Source organism: Dendrobates tinctorius, unplaced genomic scaffold (assembly GCF_039654945.1).
Source record: "Dendrobates tinctorius isolate UK_male_01 unplaced genomic scaffold, ASM3965494v1 ptg000138l, whole genome shotgun sequence".
Classification (NCBI taxonomy): domain Eukaryota; kingdom Metazoa; phylum Chordata; class Amphibia; order Anura; family Dendrobatidae; genus Dendrobates; species Dendrobates tinctorius.
The window spans coordinates 22,950,244-22,966,553 of NW_027361806.1; the positions used below are offsets into that span (position 1 = coordinate 22,950,244).

Sequence of the window (16,310 nt, forward strand, 5' to 3'; positions counted from 1 at the left end):
CTTTGCATTTCTCCCTGTTAAAAACCATTCTGTTAGTTGCTGCCCACTTCTCCAGTTTATTTAAATCTTTTTGAATCCTCTCTCTCTCTTCTCTAGTATTAGCTATCCCTCCTAGCTTTGTGTCATCAGCAAATTTAATCAGTTTACCCTCAATTCCTTCATCTAAATCGTTGATAAAGATGTTGAACAATACAGGGCCCAGGACAGAGCCCTGTGGTACCCCACTTGAGACATTCTTCCAACTGGATGTGCAGCCATTTACGACCACTCTTTGGGTCCGATCACTAAGCCAGTTATGAATCCACCTAACAGTTGCCTTGTCCATTCCATACTTAGTCATTTTTTCAATAAGGATTGTATGAGAGACTTTGTCAAATGCTTTGCTGAAGTCAAGATATACTATATCTACAGCATTTCCTTGATCCACCCAATCAGTGATACCGTCATAGAAGGAAATTAAGTTAGTCTGACATGACTTATTAGTTACAAACCCATGCTGACTCTGTTTAATCACTTCATTCTTATCCAGGTATTGACATACATGTTTAATAATTTGTTCAAAGATCTTTCCTGGTATAGAAGTCAGACTCACCGGCCTATAGTTGCCTGGGTCCACCTTCTTCCCCTTTTTGAAGATAGGAACAACATTTGCTCTTCTCCAGTCTTCTGGCACTTCTCCTGTTCTCCAAGAATTTTCAAAGATTATGGAGAGGGGTTCAAAAATTTCTTCTGCTATCTCCTTCAGTACTCTGGGGTGTAATTCATCTGGACCTGGAGACTTGAATTCATTTAGGTTAGCTAAGTGTTTCCTCACTATCTTTCTGTTTATAGATATCCTGGATTCTTCTATACCCTTAATAGGACAGTGAAGAACAGTTGATGTTACGTTTCCTTTCTGAGAGAAAACAGATGCAAAATAGGAATTTAAAAGTTCGGCCTTGTCAACATCCTGTCTTACCATTTCATCATTTTCATCCTGTAAAAATCCTATAGCATCTTTGACTTTTCTTTTACTTTTGACATATCCCCAAAATCCTTTATTATTGCTTTTGACATCTCTTGCAAGCCTCAATTCATTTGTCAGGTGTATGGCTTTTTCTGGTCTTTTGCTTCCCTTCCCATGTTGTTCTAGTTTAAAGCTCTCCTTACAAATGTAGCAAGGCGACTTCCAAATACCTGCTTTCCAGTCTTCGTAAGGTGCACCCCATCTCTAGCAAGTAGTCCATCGTATAAGTAGTTCACTCCGTGATCCAGAAATCCAAATAGTTTCTGACGGCACCATCGACGTAGCCAGTTGTTCACCTGCAGAATCTTATTCCACCTCCTTGTTCCATGGCCATCCACTGGGAGGATGGAAGAGAAGACCACCTGCGCTCCCAGTTCTTTCACTTTCTTGCCTAAGTCTTCAAAGTCTCTGCAGATGGTTTCCAGGTCGTTTCTTGCGGTGTCATTTGTCCCCACATGTAGTAGCAGGAATGGGTAGTCATCTGTAGGTCTGAAGAGTCCTGATATCCTGTCAGACACATCTTTAATTTTTGCACCTGGAAGACAGCACATTTCTCTTGAGGTTATATCCGGTCTGCAGATAGCGGCCTCTGTTCCTCTCAACAGGGAATCCCCCATGACCACCACTCTCCGTTTCTTCTTTACATTTTTCTTTCTCCATCCAGGAGGACTCTGAGGGCGTACAAGGTTGCTGTTTGTTGGCAAAGTCTTATCCTGATGTATTTCTTCATCGTTTTCCTGCGTGAGAGCCTGGTACTGGTTTCTGAGCAGTATGGGTGCTGACTGCCTCCTGATCCTCCTGCTTCTCTGGGTCACATGTCTCCATTCCTCTGTTTCTTCAGGTGCACTTCGAATTTCTTCTCTTTCTGTAACATGAAGAGATAATTCTGCTCTGTCCAAGAACTCTTCACCTTCCTTAATGATCTTCAACGTAGCTAACCTCTCTTCGAGATTTTGCAACTTTTCCTCCAACAGGGACCCAAGCTTGCATTTGTGGCATGTGAAGTTTGGCTTTTCCACTGGTAAATCTGTGAACATGTAGCAAGAAATGCAGCTCACCAAATGGCTCCTGGCCTCTTCCATCTTGAGATTTCTTAAAAACGATGAGCCAAAATTCGCGCGCCGATAGGTGCGTGGGTTTTCCGATTTCCTCTTTTCAGCTGCAACGGCCAAAACCGGGGGCGGTAGAAGAGGGGGCTCTGTGTTATATAGAGGAGAGCGCGGTGCGGTAGAAGAGGGGGGCCGTGTTATATAGAGGAGAGCGCGGTGCGATAGAAGAGGGGGCTCCGTGTTATATAGAGGAGAGGGAGGTGCCATAGAATAATAATAAATTTTATTTTTATAGCGCCGACATATTCCGCAGCACTTTACATTTCAGAGGGGATTTGTACAGACAATAGACATTACAGCATAACAATAATCACATAGATCATAACAGATACCAAGAGGAATGAGGGCCCTGCTCGCAAGCTTACAATCTATGAGGTAAGAGGGATACACGAAAGGTGGGTGGTAACAGTTGCCCTGATTGTATGGACCAGCCATAATGTTAAGTGTGTAACAGTACAGACACAGAGGGCTAATACATGCATAAAGCATGTGGGAACATGATGCGGGAATTCTGGTTATGGTAAAACTTTTGGCTGTGCCACACAGGGATAGATTAGGTTAATGTGTTGAGGCGATAGGCCAGTCTGAATAAATGAGTTTTCAGGGCACGCTTAAAATTGTGGGGATTGGGGACTAATCGTATTGACCTGGGAAGTGCATTCCAAGGAATTGGCGCAGCACGTGTATAGTCTTGGAGACGGAAGTGGGAGGTTCTGACTATTGAGGATGCTAACCTCAGGTCATCAGCAGAACGGAGGGCGCGAGTAGGGTGGTATACTGAAACAAGGGAGGAGATGTAAGGTGGTGCTGAGCTATGGAGGGCTTTGTGGGTGAGGGTAATAAGTTTATACTGAATTCTGGAGTGGATGGGTAGCCAGTGTAATGACTGGCACAAGGTAGAGGCATCGGTGTAACGATTGGTGAGGAATATGATCCTGGAATAGAAGAGGGGGCTCCGTGTTATATAGAGGAGAGTGCGGTGTGATAGAAGAGGGGGTGTCGTGTTATATAGAGGAGAGCGTGGTGCGATAGAAGAGGGGGCCGTGTTATATAGAGGAGAGCACGGTGCGATAGAAGAGGGGGCCGTGTTATATAGAGGAGAGTGCGGTGCGATAGAAGAGGAGGCCGTGTTATATAGAGGAGAGTGCGGTGCGATAGAAGAGGAGGCCGTGTTATATAGAGGAGAGAGCGGTGCGATAGAAGAGGGGGCACCGTGTTACAATATTAGAGGGGGTGCTTTGTTTAATAGGGGAGCACAATGTGATATTAATGAGGCACGCCATGATAGGTCGGAGTCACACTAGCGTACGATGTGATGCGGGAGCCTAGTGTAAGTGCCCTGTGCTTCGATCTCCTCGCAGTAGAGAACCCTCTCTCAGCTGTGGAGACAGATATTAATTTCTCCATTGCCAGTGTCAGGTGACATCAGAGTGCAGTGCAATGTTTCATACTTGGGTGCTCGTGATCCGATTCTCGCAGCCGTTTGTAGAGATTTTTTTTTTTTTCTGGCCAAACCAGCATGAGACAATCGCAGATCTGAGCTGCCCCATAGAGTAACATTTAGGCGAGTGCAATCAGATTTTTTTTTTAATCAAATTTGTACTCATCCGATTCCATCCTAAGTGTGAGCGAGCGCTTCGGATGGGAGTGCAGTGAGGTAAGAGGGTCTTTGCCGAATCCCAGTAGGGCAGACCCCGGTTTTTTAGTCTGTTTGGGATGAGTGAAGTTTATCACAGATTTGTTTTTCTCTTATTGTGTGGCGAGGAGACAGGGCAAGAACTGATAACAAGGATGAATTCTCATCGCCACACAATAAGAGAAAAAAGAATGGATCTACCTATGACAAAACATTTTTGTATGCCTGATCACAGCACGATGGACATGAAATTACTGGTATTGAAAGGTAACTAAGGTAACTTCACATCTCAGAGACAGAAGAGTACAAATTCATGACGACCCTTGACACTCTCAATGCAGGAATGAATGTGTCGCATGGATTTACATCTTGTTACATCAATTAAGGAATTTGCTCCTAAGACCCTGTGGGGGCATCACACAACACAGAACCAGACCCCAATCAGAGGACAATAAAACTTTCACTCCTTATCTATGAACTGGTCCAATATGTATGTTTATCCCTCTCCCATAAATGATAGTTCTGCCTCACATCACTTGTCTTATCTATTGCATTATTTCTGTGCTGTGTTGTGTATAAATATGTGACTCTTCAGATGTTGTATTAGTCTAGCCTGATGAAGAGACCTGAGGAGTCTCGAAAGCTGCAATGTGTTACCATCTTTTCAGTTAGCCATGAAAAGGTATCAACCACGGAGGACTCTCAAATTCGCATTTGTACAGAATTTTGTTATTTTACTTCCTAAATGCAAAATGAAGTAACTTTGTAAACAGTTGATCTTTAAAATTTTCCATTATTTTCCTGCTGCCATCTAAGTTCTGCACCTAGAATCTCATCTACCAAATGACACAAATCCATCAGCGCTCCACAATCCTCTCAGTGTAAGGCCGAATACAGACGTCCATGTACAAACCGCCAGCTTGTCTATAGACATACTCATGGGCACATGAGACCATCAAGTTTATGGCAGAAGATCTGCAACTAGTCCGTAATGAATACGGCCTTAGAGAACGCTGTAGGCAAAATAGTGAAGGACTTAAAAATGTATCAATAATACATGTGAAACTAATAAACTTTAACACATCTCAGAGAAATTTGCTTCTTTCTCCTCCAGGACTGATCAATTATTCACATTAGAGAGATAGGAATTGACAGTTAGTGCTTATAAAGTTCTATGGAGATTCACTTCATCTGGTGTGTGTGTGTCGCCATAGGATTATCACTAACTGAATTTAAGGGTCACTCTTAAAACTACAGGTTTTTCCCCATATATAATCTATAGATAGGTCCCTGTAGCTGGGACCCCCAAGATTGGGCACTGGAGCACAGATGCGCATTCTTGGCCTTCGCAGCGTTGTCTCCGTAACTGCGGGAGAAATCAGCAACGTGCAAGTATAGCAGTCACGTAGACAATGAATGTGGCTGCAGCGCTCCGGTCTCGTGGTCTCTGGCGGTCCCAGCGATTAGCACGTTCTGGCACATTACAGCTGGACACTCTGACTCCCGTGCCCGTTGGTCACACACATATTAATGACAGAAACCTGCAGAGAAACTTAATCCTTTATTGATGATTTACAATGAGCAATTAAAGAGTTAAAACCAGACATTCACAACATGCTAACAATCACATCTAGCCATCCAATGACTCTGCAGTAAGAGGGACGAGCCGCGGAGGGGACACATTGTGAGGACCCCGACTGTCACTTCTATGGGTAGTGGTCATATTTAGCTGCTGGCTCTCCCCCAAACAGCTTTAAAATTCCCCTGCAGAACTGGAAAACTTCATAAGATACTATAGAAAAGCAAGAGATCACTTTAATTTAAAGGGGATGTTCTAGATTTGATCACATGGCTGCTTTTTTTCCCCCTAAAAAGAACAGCACCACTTCTGTTTACAGATTGTGATTGCAGCTCAGTCCCATTCACTCCAAAGGAGCTGCAATACCATCGTCAACCCGTTGACAGAATTGGTGCGGTTTCAGGGGAAAAAAAAAAAAAAGCATCCGTATTTATCTCATCTTTGACAACCCCTTTAACAGTGCGCTAAGGACTACGTGCATCATTAGGAGATGTAGTGGATATAGGTGTGTACACTGTATTCCCCAGCCCCCAATACATAATGCCCAATGTGCCACCTTCCTGGCAGAAGAATGGCAGAAGTTCAAGGTAAAAATTACAATATTAAAAGGGAACTCCGGTATTTACCTTTCAGAAGGCAACGGTGCCGAGGGCGAGAGGACTCAAACTCCCACCGGCTGCGGTGCTGCCCACCATGGAAACCTGGCACAAGGCTGGAAATATGTACTATAGGTAAGATGGCGGCACTGGTGCTGGTCGGCCAGCCTCTACCTCCCCTGGAGCCGAGACGTCGCCTCATCTGCACAGTGATGCTGTAAATTTACATGTTAGTTTGCAGTTTAGTGGGCAACTAATTAAAAGATTACCGCAGGCCCCACGCCGATCACCGACCCCTTGTGTGTTGGCGATACTCGAAAGAAGTCGGTTTGTCCCGGGTTTCGGCACCGATTCCTGCTGATCACATATTGCTGCCACGCGGTTACAACATGCTTTGTCGGGAGTTGTAGCTTCACAACAGCCAGACAGGCTTGTCGTGACACCGTGGGCCGGTTCTGCCTGAACACTTAATATTGGGCCTGGGAAAAAAGGATCTGCTCGATTACACGATGAAAACAACTCAGACCAACTAACGGGGAACAACTTTCAGGCCTCATTTATCAAAATTGACAGAAAAAAATCAGGATTGATGGCCATAGCAACCAGAGAGCAGCTTGTATTATTAAGAGATGGAAGCTGGGGCCTGTTGGGTTGCCATCGGCAACCAGGCCTTTCTGGAGGTTTAGCTGGTTGCTATAGGCAATAAGTCGTCATTATAGCTCTTGTCAGGTTGCTATAGGCAACAAGGGATTGTCCTCTGTTGAAGCCTGTTTGGTTGCTATGGGAAACCAGGCCTTTTCTCGAAGAGAAATCAATCTCCTCTTTTTAGGATCCTGTCTATTTCCCGTTCTAAAGTACCTGGTGCAATCATCGAGTTTAACAGCCGTCATGTCTGTGCTACTGACCAACCCTTACAATACAAAGTTTGGGATATTTATTAAGCCCCATCCCTGAAGCGCCCACAAATCAGCTAAGCCCCGCTCATACGCGATCGATCATACTTCGCCTCGCGGCACTGTTGGCAAGCGTGTACGCGCCTTCAGTAATCCGATATGTACGCTGTGTGCTCAGGCCAGCAGCAATTTCTTCACTTTTTACTTAAAGGGAAGCTGTCGCGCCGTGCACCGCTGACGCTCGCAGCGGCCGATATCGCACCTTCACTCTATTATATACAGAAGCAGCATTATTAGCACTCATCTATTGCACATGGGAGCTGCCATACTGAAGACACTGGATCGGGTCAGATCTGTTTCCGGCTTCTTCTCTAGCGCCCTCCCAGTCAGTGCGGACCAGGACAACAGAACTAAATGACGTCTATAGATATTTTAGCCCTGTGACTAGAAAGAATAAATCTGCCTGAAACACGAGTCTCACGGACTCAATTCTTCCATATAAAAATACAAAAAGTTTCTCGTTAGCTGCGTTACTGGCACAAATTACAAAGGTTTTTTTTATTTTTCTTCTGTTAAAAAAAGTTTTCCCGACTCGCACAATAGAAAGGAAAGGCGACAGATGCTCTTTAAGGGAAGGCGGCGTACCGCGCCGTGATTTGGGAATCCGGCTGTATGTGGAGGGGGAACATCGAGTGATCCCACTATGGCTGACGTAGTTACATTTGTGAAATCTTTGGTGTTCCTATTTTTAAAGGGGTTGTATCATGACCTTTAATAATTAAAACCGCAAAATAAAATCCATGTACAACTTTGCAATTTACATCTTATAATCCTTTAAAAAAAAAAAAAAAAAAAAAAAGGCCTCATGTATAATTCTAGAGTTTACGGCTAGTTGTCAAGTTTACCGTCCACCTCCGCAGTGATTCGGCGGGGATCGGTCTCCATAGGCAAGAAGAATGAATTTGTGAGTGCTGCTCTGAAGTTTTGAAACGGTGCAAACAGTCAATCGTCAGAAGTGCTGCTCCTAACCTCTCCTTTCACAAGCATGAAGCCCTGGGTGGGGTTGGGGGGAGGGTGACAGGGGAGCATAGTGAGCTCCTAAAGACAAAGCATGGGACAACCCCTTTAAGCCATTATTAGTGGACATTTCTTATCAAGTTACATCAGCTCGGGACCACCACTAAGGGTTAAAAGAGCCAAACCCCCATTAGAGAGTAGTCCATAATAAAAGACCCCTCCCAGCTACTTTCCGGGGAAGTGAAGAGTCATAAATTGGGTTTCTCTCTGGAAGACTTGGCTCGCCTATATACCGCACAGACAGCCCAACTATTGTGCAATTCTGCGCTTCTCCTGTAGCGAAACAAACCGCTACCTGACACAGGTTATATCTGATCGCTGGAGGTTTCTGCAGCCGGACGACCTTAAATCTGCTAATAAAGGGGACCCCCACCCTCATTTAACAAGAAGTACAGAACCCCTAAAACAATTGCTTCTGTGTTTGCCCCATGGGGACCGGCTGGCAGCTCAGGACATCATGTAATCCCAACAATGGGCAGACGAACAGCACAGACCACTAGTAACCTAGATCAGTTATATTCCTGAAATGTGTAACAATTACCCCCCAAAGTCCTGACCAGTGATAAAGTTAGGGTTGGTAAATTCTATTTAATGCAAAAGGAAAACAAAAAGTAACAAATGTGCTTTACGCTACTGGACGGGGAGGGGTTAAAAATCCTACACCGATTTCACCACCGATCTTGGCAAAAATATATTTTAATGATACAAAAGTGCAAACTTCTCTATGACTGCGACAATCGCGCGTCTCTGTACAAACGTGTTTTGTGACCGCAGACGATCACTTGTGCTTTCGGGTTAACTGCAGACGGGTTGCGCTGTCCTGTGCCAATCCCGGGGACCTTTCTACTGGGAGCAATCGCTCCTTCCTGAAGCTGTTCTTTTTGTTTCTACTTTTGGAAAACGTCGTTGTAAAACCAGCAAAAAAATAAATCTACGGACGACGCATCGGCAAAGACCATTAGCAAAATTAAAGCATTTTCTTCATTCTTTCACGTCGGGGGCATGCCGTGCACCGGATACATACAAAATCAAACATAAAAGCCACCAGGCCGCTGGCCATACCTTCATATGGGATCACACGGCCCCCCTAAAACGTGAGACGAAGCAGAAATATTGTTAATCCTGCCATAAATTCTGAACTATATAGAAAAATACTATTTAAAAAGAGGGGAAAATGAGAGACAGATATCACGGAATTGAAAAAGGTGCTTTTCTTATTTGCACGGTGCATTCCAAGAAAATGTGCATTGACTTAAATATTAAAAAAAAAAAATTATATATAGAAGGGGGTCCCCAAAATCTGTCTTTACACGCACACACCACATTCCCAGCTAACTAGTAGGTTAGGTCCTGACAACACGGGGGGCATGGATGGATAGCGCTCATATAATCACGGAGCACAAAGGCATGGCGGACTCACATGCACGGCTTCAGCGAACCCCCCCCACCGGCAGCCTCAGGTTATTATTTACAAGTCGGCAGGATTAAAAGGAAAATTAAAAATAATTTGTTTAATACATTTACATAGGTCGCCTGAAACAAACAAAAAAAAATTAAGGGTTTGCCCCTCGCTCTCTTAGAAAACATAAATAGGACACTTAAAATCACAGCCAAAATAATAATAAAAGGGTGAAGTAACTCAACAGTAGAAACCAAGAAACGCAGAAATCAGCCGCTCCGCTGACGGAGCACTATGAAGCAGATTATACATTTCGAGTCTCCACCTCTATCTTCTCCTCCGAGGGTCCGGTTTCAGATTCGGTAACTGGGACAGTTTGTCTAATGGTGATCTCGGGACCGCCGCCGTAGATGGAGTGGAGGAAATTCCAGGTTTCTTCTGATATCTGCCCGGAATCTGCACCTGGAGGACACAAATTCAAGAAATGCCATCTGTGAGATCACATTCTAGAGGGGCTAAAAGCCAACAGACATGACCCCGAAACCAAACGGATGGTGTGCAACTAATGCAAGATATATTCAGTGGCATGTAAAAGTTTGGGCGCCCCTGGTCAAAATTACTGTTATTGTGAACAGTTGAGCAAGTTGAAGATGAAAAGATCCCTAAAACGGCCTAAAGTTACAAGTGACACATTTCCTTTGTATTTTAGGCAAACAAAAATGTTCATCTTTTACATTTTAAAAATTACTAAAAGAAAAATGGTCCGATGTTAGAGTTTGGGCACCCCTGGAGATTTGTGTGCTCAGATAACTGTGACCAAGGATTCAAACCTTAAAGTAGCCTGTTAGGGTTATGGCTCATTCACTGTCATTGTTAGGAAAGGCCAGGTGATGCAAATTCCCCAGATTTATAAAATCCAGCCTCCTCTATAACCTTGTGCCAAAAACCAGCAGCCATGGGTTCTTCTAAGCAGCTGCCTAGCACTGTGAGAATGAATATTGTGGAGACTCAAAGCAGGAGAAGGCTATAAGGAGATAGGATAGGGTAAATTGCCCTTTCCTCAGTTAGAAATGTAGTTAAGAAATGGCAGTTCAGGAACAACGGAACCCAAGATAAGGTCTGGAAGACCAAGCAAAATTTCAGTGAGATCTGCTCATAGGATTGCTAGGGAGGCAAAACAGAACCCCCGCTTACCAGAAAATGCATCTTCAGAAACATTTAGCAGACTCTCTAGTTGTGGTACATTGTTCTACTGTTCAGAGACACCTGCATAAATATGACCTTCATGGAAGAGTCATCAGAAGAAAACATCTCCTGCATCCCCACCATAAAATACAGCATCAGAAGTATGGAAAAGAAGATCTAAACAAGCCAGATACATTTTGGAAACAAGTCCTATGGACTGATGAGGTTAAAATAGATCTCTGTGGCCACAATGATCAAAGGTATGTATGGAGAAAAAGGGACTAGAATTTCAGGAAAAGAGAAGAGGAAGAGGATGGCTTCTACAAATGGATAATGATCCCAAACACACGTCACAATCCAAAATAGACAACCTCAAAAGGCGCAAACTGAAGGTTTTACAATGGCCCTCACAGTCCCCTGACCTGAACATCATTAATAATCTGTGGCGAGACCTCAAAATAGCAGAGGAAGCAAGCCCCGGGAATCTCACAGAACTGGAAGAATTCTCCAAGAAAGAATGGAGGAAAATCCCTCAGAGAAGAATTAAAAGACTCTTCACTGGCTACAAAAATGTTTACAAGCTGTGACACTTTCAAAAGGGGGTGCTACTAGATACTCATCATGCAGGGTGCACAAACTTTTACATCGGCCCATTTGTAATTTTTAAAATGTAAAAGATGACAATACAATTTTTTTTGCCTAAAATACAAAGGAAATCGTCTGTAACTTTAGGCCTTTTAGAGCTCATTTCATCTTCAACTTGTTTAACTGTTCACAATAACAGTAATTTTGATCAGGGGTGCCCAAACTTTTACATGCCACTGTACATATTTAAAAAAATAATATCTATCATGGACAGAAAAGATAGAGCACCAAGCAATAAAAGCACAGATCATACAAGCTCTTTGCCATAGTGCTGCCCTGACGCCGCCATATCGCTGGATGCAACTAGTCTGCTCTCCCCGCCAATGCTGCAGACAGAAAGCGGTCTCCACTCGTGGCGTAAAACGGCGCAGGGCTCGGGCCCCGAGTGCAACCACAACACTGGTCCAAACCAAATCAGTTAGGAACATCCTGCGTCCCTCCAGTACCGCAGCACGAAGGAAGCCGAGAGCCATGGGAGCAGAGCGCCCCTGAGGATACGTCATAAGGTAACAGCCCCATTATAGGAGACATCCCCCTGAAAGAAGGTTTGGGACCTCAAGACTTACCCTTTAAGAACTAACAAACATCAAGTCAATACAATTAAGACGCTGCTCACCTTGCTTCAGACCGATATGTCCGCACTTCGCAACTGCGATTTTGGAATTATCAATTGCACCCGGAGGATCTGAAAAATCCAATAAAAAAAATAATAATGTAAAATTCAGCAAAATATAAAACATCTCCTGATGACTTCTGACATCGCCCTTGCCACTGCCTTACCCACCCCCGGTACCTGTGACCCCACCAGCTGCGCCCCTGCATGTTGCCTGAATGACCTCTGCTACGTGACGAGTTCTGCACTAATCGCTCGTAACCAAAATATATTTATTTCGTAGAAAAACAAAAAAAAAAAAAAGCCTCTCCGATGCTTCCCATTGGTCTGTGATCACATGATGTCTACTCACATGAGGCAGCCGCTAATCAGCGATTGGTTGCAGTTATATAACAATTAGAATTTATGCTATATATATCTAATATACAAAGCTCAAAGTGTGTGTGTGTGTATGTATATATGTATGTCCGGGATTGGCATTCGCACCGTCGCAGCTACAGCCACAAAATTTGGCACAGTCGCACGTCTGGACCCTGAGAGCATCCTAGGCTATGTTGTGAGGCGAAATTTTAACCCCGCGCCTTCCAATTCACCAAACAATTTTTCCCCTATCTACATACTGGGGATAAAGTGTGTGTGCGTCAAGCCCCGCCCCTCATTAAGATGTCATAATGGTTGCCATGGCGACGCTGATGTCATCAAGCCCTGCCGCTCATTATGATGTCATAATGGTTGACTATGGGATGGAAGATGTATGATGGGTATATGGGCACTGGACTATGGGATGGAGGATATGTATGACGCGTATATGGGCATGGGACTATGGGATGGAGGATATGTATGATGGGTATATGGGATGGAGGATAATTATAATTTGCTATAACTAACCACAGTTAGTTACTATGCCCGGGCAGCGCCGGGCTCTTCAGCTAATAAATATTATATATATATAAGCTGTCCCGTCTTCTGAACCTTACCAACGTCCTTGCCCTTTACGAAGCCTTCCCACTCCCGGAACCAGTGCATGCCGATGCAGTAAATCACCGCCAGAGAGTCCTCTTCTTGGAAAGCTTTGTTTAGCTGTGGAAACACAGACATTAAGCTCTTAGCGGATTACTGAGGCCAGAGAGCGTCCATTAGCGCGCACGGAGCTGTCAGAAGTGTAATTACAGGGTGTCGTTTAGCTGGAGACCGTCACACTGTGTACGAGCAGATTACACAGATATCATAGAAGCGCCATCGCGCCCCCCCTTGGGCTCTCAGCACTTCAATCACACAGCCTAAGGGCCCCATCACACATAGCGATCTCGCTAGCGAGATCGCTGCTGAGTCACAAGTTTTGTGACACAACAGCGAACTCACCAGCGAGATCGCTATGTGCGACAGCGATCGGCCCCCCTGCCGGTATCGCTGATCGCTGTAGGAAACCGCTGGACATTTCTTTTGTCACTGGTCTCCCGCTGGCCAGCACGGATCGCTGCGTGTGACAGGCGGGAGACCAGCGATCTGCTGGTAACTAACGTACACATCGGGTATCCAAGGGACGTGCGTCCCTTAGATACCCGATGTGTACGTTAGATACCAGCTCCCTGCATCAGCGCGCTGGTAACTAACAGAACACTGGTCTGTTTGACAGCTCACCAGCAATCACATAGCGACTCACCAGTGATCCTGACACGTTGATATCGTTGTCGGGATCGCTGGTGAGTCGCTATGTGTGACTCAAGCTTAAGCCCCCTGAGCTGGGACTGATTGATCTAATATCCTGCAGAGGAAATTAAGAACATCTCCAGACTATGTGCAAAAGAGCCACAGACTGACGGGACAATGGTGAAAGAGCAGCAATGCCCTCCTGCCTGATGAGGTGCACACGCCAAGTGACAGCAGGAGGGATGATAATGGCCTCTACTGCCCCCTGTGGCCCCAGGGCTGTGATACAAGAGCTGGTCTTCATGTTATCACCACCCTTGCTATCTTCACCCCCGTCCAGCCTTCAGTGACCCAAAGAAAGTAGTGAAGAAGCTTTTCTTCATGTTATCACCCATTCCCGACCGCAGCTTGCTACTGTCATTTCTCCCGTCGCCGCTGGGAGTAGTAGGAACGCCTCGTCTATCTTTATAGTCACAGCTTCCTACTGGCTTCTCCTGCGGTACAGCTAGTGATGCCAAGCGTGTGATAAGAACTTCTCTCCGTGTTACCACCCCCGCCTTAATAAACATGTCTTCTCCTGTATCACCTACTTAGGGATGAGGGAGAGGTAAAAAACGACTTATCGTCATGTTAGTGACTAATCACATCATGTTACTGACATATTCTCGCCCAAGTATAACCAGCGATACCTGAGGGTTATACAGGAACTTTTCTTCATGTTATCATCCCCAGAACAAATCCAAACTTGTTTCTATCAACTTCCTCCCTGCAGAGTTTACGGTGACCGCAGGGGGGGGGGGCAAGGATTCACTGTCAGTAATTTGCAGGAAAAAAATTTAATCTGGCACCATAAAATAAAGTTCTAACTTACCCGAATGAAAGTCTCCAATTCCATTTTTCGCCTTTTTTCAATCTTCTCTAGTTCGGTCTGACAAGTGTGACATACGTAAAGGTGATTTACAGCTGGGCCCCCTCCGAATCTTTACATGCAAGACAGAAGGGACCAGTATAAAAAACAAAACCAAAGCATAAGCACTGGTATCTTAAAAATTGCAAAATAATGCACAGAAATCTCGATACAAGAACCAGGCACAAAGAATATGTACTTTTTAGGTCTGACAGTCAGTGGCGATTAAGTTAACACCCTAATAAGGGTCCATGTTCTGTTTTTTTCATATAAAGACGCACAGAATGCCTGTGACCAGTAGAGGGCATTTTACCCCTCATGCAGTAAAGGGAATATAGGAGACGTAATGGGGTGAGCGCCAGATCAATAGGGCACCAACACCGGCACCCAAACCCCCATCAATCAGCTGTTTACAGATACCGGCAGAGGAGCACAGCGCTGGACACAGCAACGGCCATTCTCGGTACTGAAACTCCCATCACAAGTCATCCCAAGCCCCTGCGTGCGTCATTACTCGCCATCCAGAAGGTTGGGGAAGTCGTGTGGATATGGCACAAAGTTATGAGATGGGAATTGCCCTTTATGCCGGTCATATTTGTGTCAGATGAATCGTTCGTCGGTTCATCTGTCACTGCGCAAAGTGGCGAAGGATTGGCGGAGACTTTCCTACGTGACTGATTACATATTGGCAGCCATCACTCTCTTAAAATATGATCATACAAGTTGAAAAAGTCAAATTGTTCAATGTCAGCCGGCTTTTATCTTCTGTGTATATCCGGCTCCAATCCCTGAAAATCTTCTGCCTGTGAAATCCGAGAATAATGAGAAGCTGCAAACCGGAGGCGGCATAATCACATCTAATCCATTCACGTCAGAACAAAAGGTACGAGCCCCGGCACCGAGGGAGCAAGCTGCGGAAAAAAGATCCTAAAATATCCAACACACGAACGTGCCCGAAACCTAGCTCTATACTGCAACGTGGGAAATCGCTGCACCAAAAGGATCCCGAATCAAAAAATCCCATAGGAAATACAAGGTTATGATCCTGGTGATCGGATCCATCTTCAGCTGGCGAAGGACTAAATGGTGAAGCAAAGACAAGAGACAGGGCATAATGGGGTTCTCTCGTGCCTCTTCTTTCTGCATCTGGTGCTGATGAATTTGCGATACCTGCATACTCGTCCAATATTGCTCACCTTTCCTATACAGAAGTGAGCAGCCCCAAATCACCCTTTTATTTGTCCTGCGGCAGCCAGCGCAGAGGGGAGAGGCTCCTGCGGCAGCCAGCGCAGAGGGGAGAGGCTCCTGCGGCAGCCAGCGCAGAGGGGAGAGGCTCCTGCGGCAGCCAGCGCAGAGGGGAGAGGCTCCTGCGGCAGCCAGCGCAGAGGGGAGAGGCTCCTGCGGCAGCCAGCGCAGAGGGGAGAGGCTCCTGCGGCAGCCAGCGCAGAGGGGAGAGGCTCCTGCGGCAGCCAGCGCAGAGGGGAGAGGCTCCTGCGGCAGCCAGCGCAGAGGGAAGAGGCTCCTGCATCAGCCAGCCAGAACAGGGAAGAGAAGGGCTGTTCTGGGAGACATTGAAAATTTAACAAAAAAGTTAAAAAAAAAAAAAAAAAAAAACTTAGGAAGAAAGTGCTGGGATATTTTTTTTTTGTGCATTTTCTTTGTCTCAGATTTGAGGTGCTGCTGGAAATTAACTGCCTTATAACTAAGTGATGGACACAACACAAACCTGCCATATAAATAATCCCATATGTTCTGTGGCAGCATCACAACGAGGTCCTCAATGAGTCCGGCCTTTCGTGGAGGGACGCCTGCAAATCACATTAAAGGTTAGGTGGGAGTCATGACTGACATCTACAGTGGCCGCATGTTCACACTGCGACCATAAGGTACTTGTGAGTTAGTGCCGCCTGCAGTGGTCACACAATATGGGCATTAGCCGCAGCTGCTGGTGCATGGTCACAGCCTCATACAGCAGAAGCAGAGCTGCTGTGTCTAAATACAAACCCTACATGGCA

General features: G+C 45.3%; 1 protein-coding gene across 1 annotated transcript in view; it reads right to left on the bottom strand.

Moving 5' to 3' along the window:
* Positions 1-5,293: 5,293 nt before the first annotated feature.
* Positions 5,294-16,310, bottom strand: part of USP33 (ubiquitin specific peptidase 33) — a 29,684-nt gene continuing 18,667 nt past the window's right edge. Inside the window, exons 19-23 of the mRNA XM_073544835.1 lie at positions 16,022-16,103; positions 14,260-14,368; positions 12,716-12,818; positions 11,742-11,810; positions 5,294-9,757 (exon numbers count right to left, since the gene is read on the bottom strand). Coding sequence (XP_073400936.1) covers positions 9,600-9,757; positions 11,742-11,810; positions 12,716-12,818; positions 14,260-14,368; positions 16,022-16,103 — 521 coding nt within the window. The 3' untranslated portion in view covers positions 5,294-9,599. The remainder of the gene's footprint in view (positions 9,758-11,741; positions 11,811-12,715; positions 12,819-14,259; positions 14,369-16,021; positions 16,104-16,310) is intronic.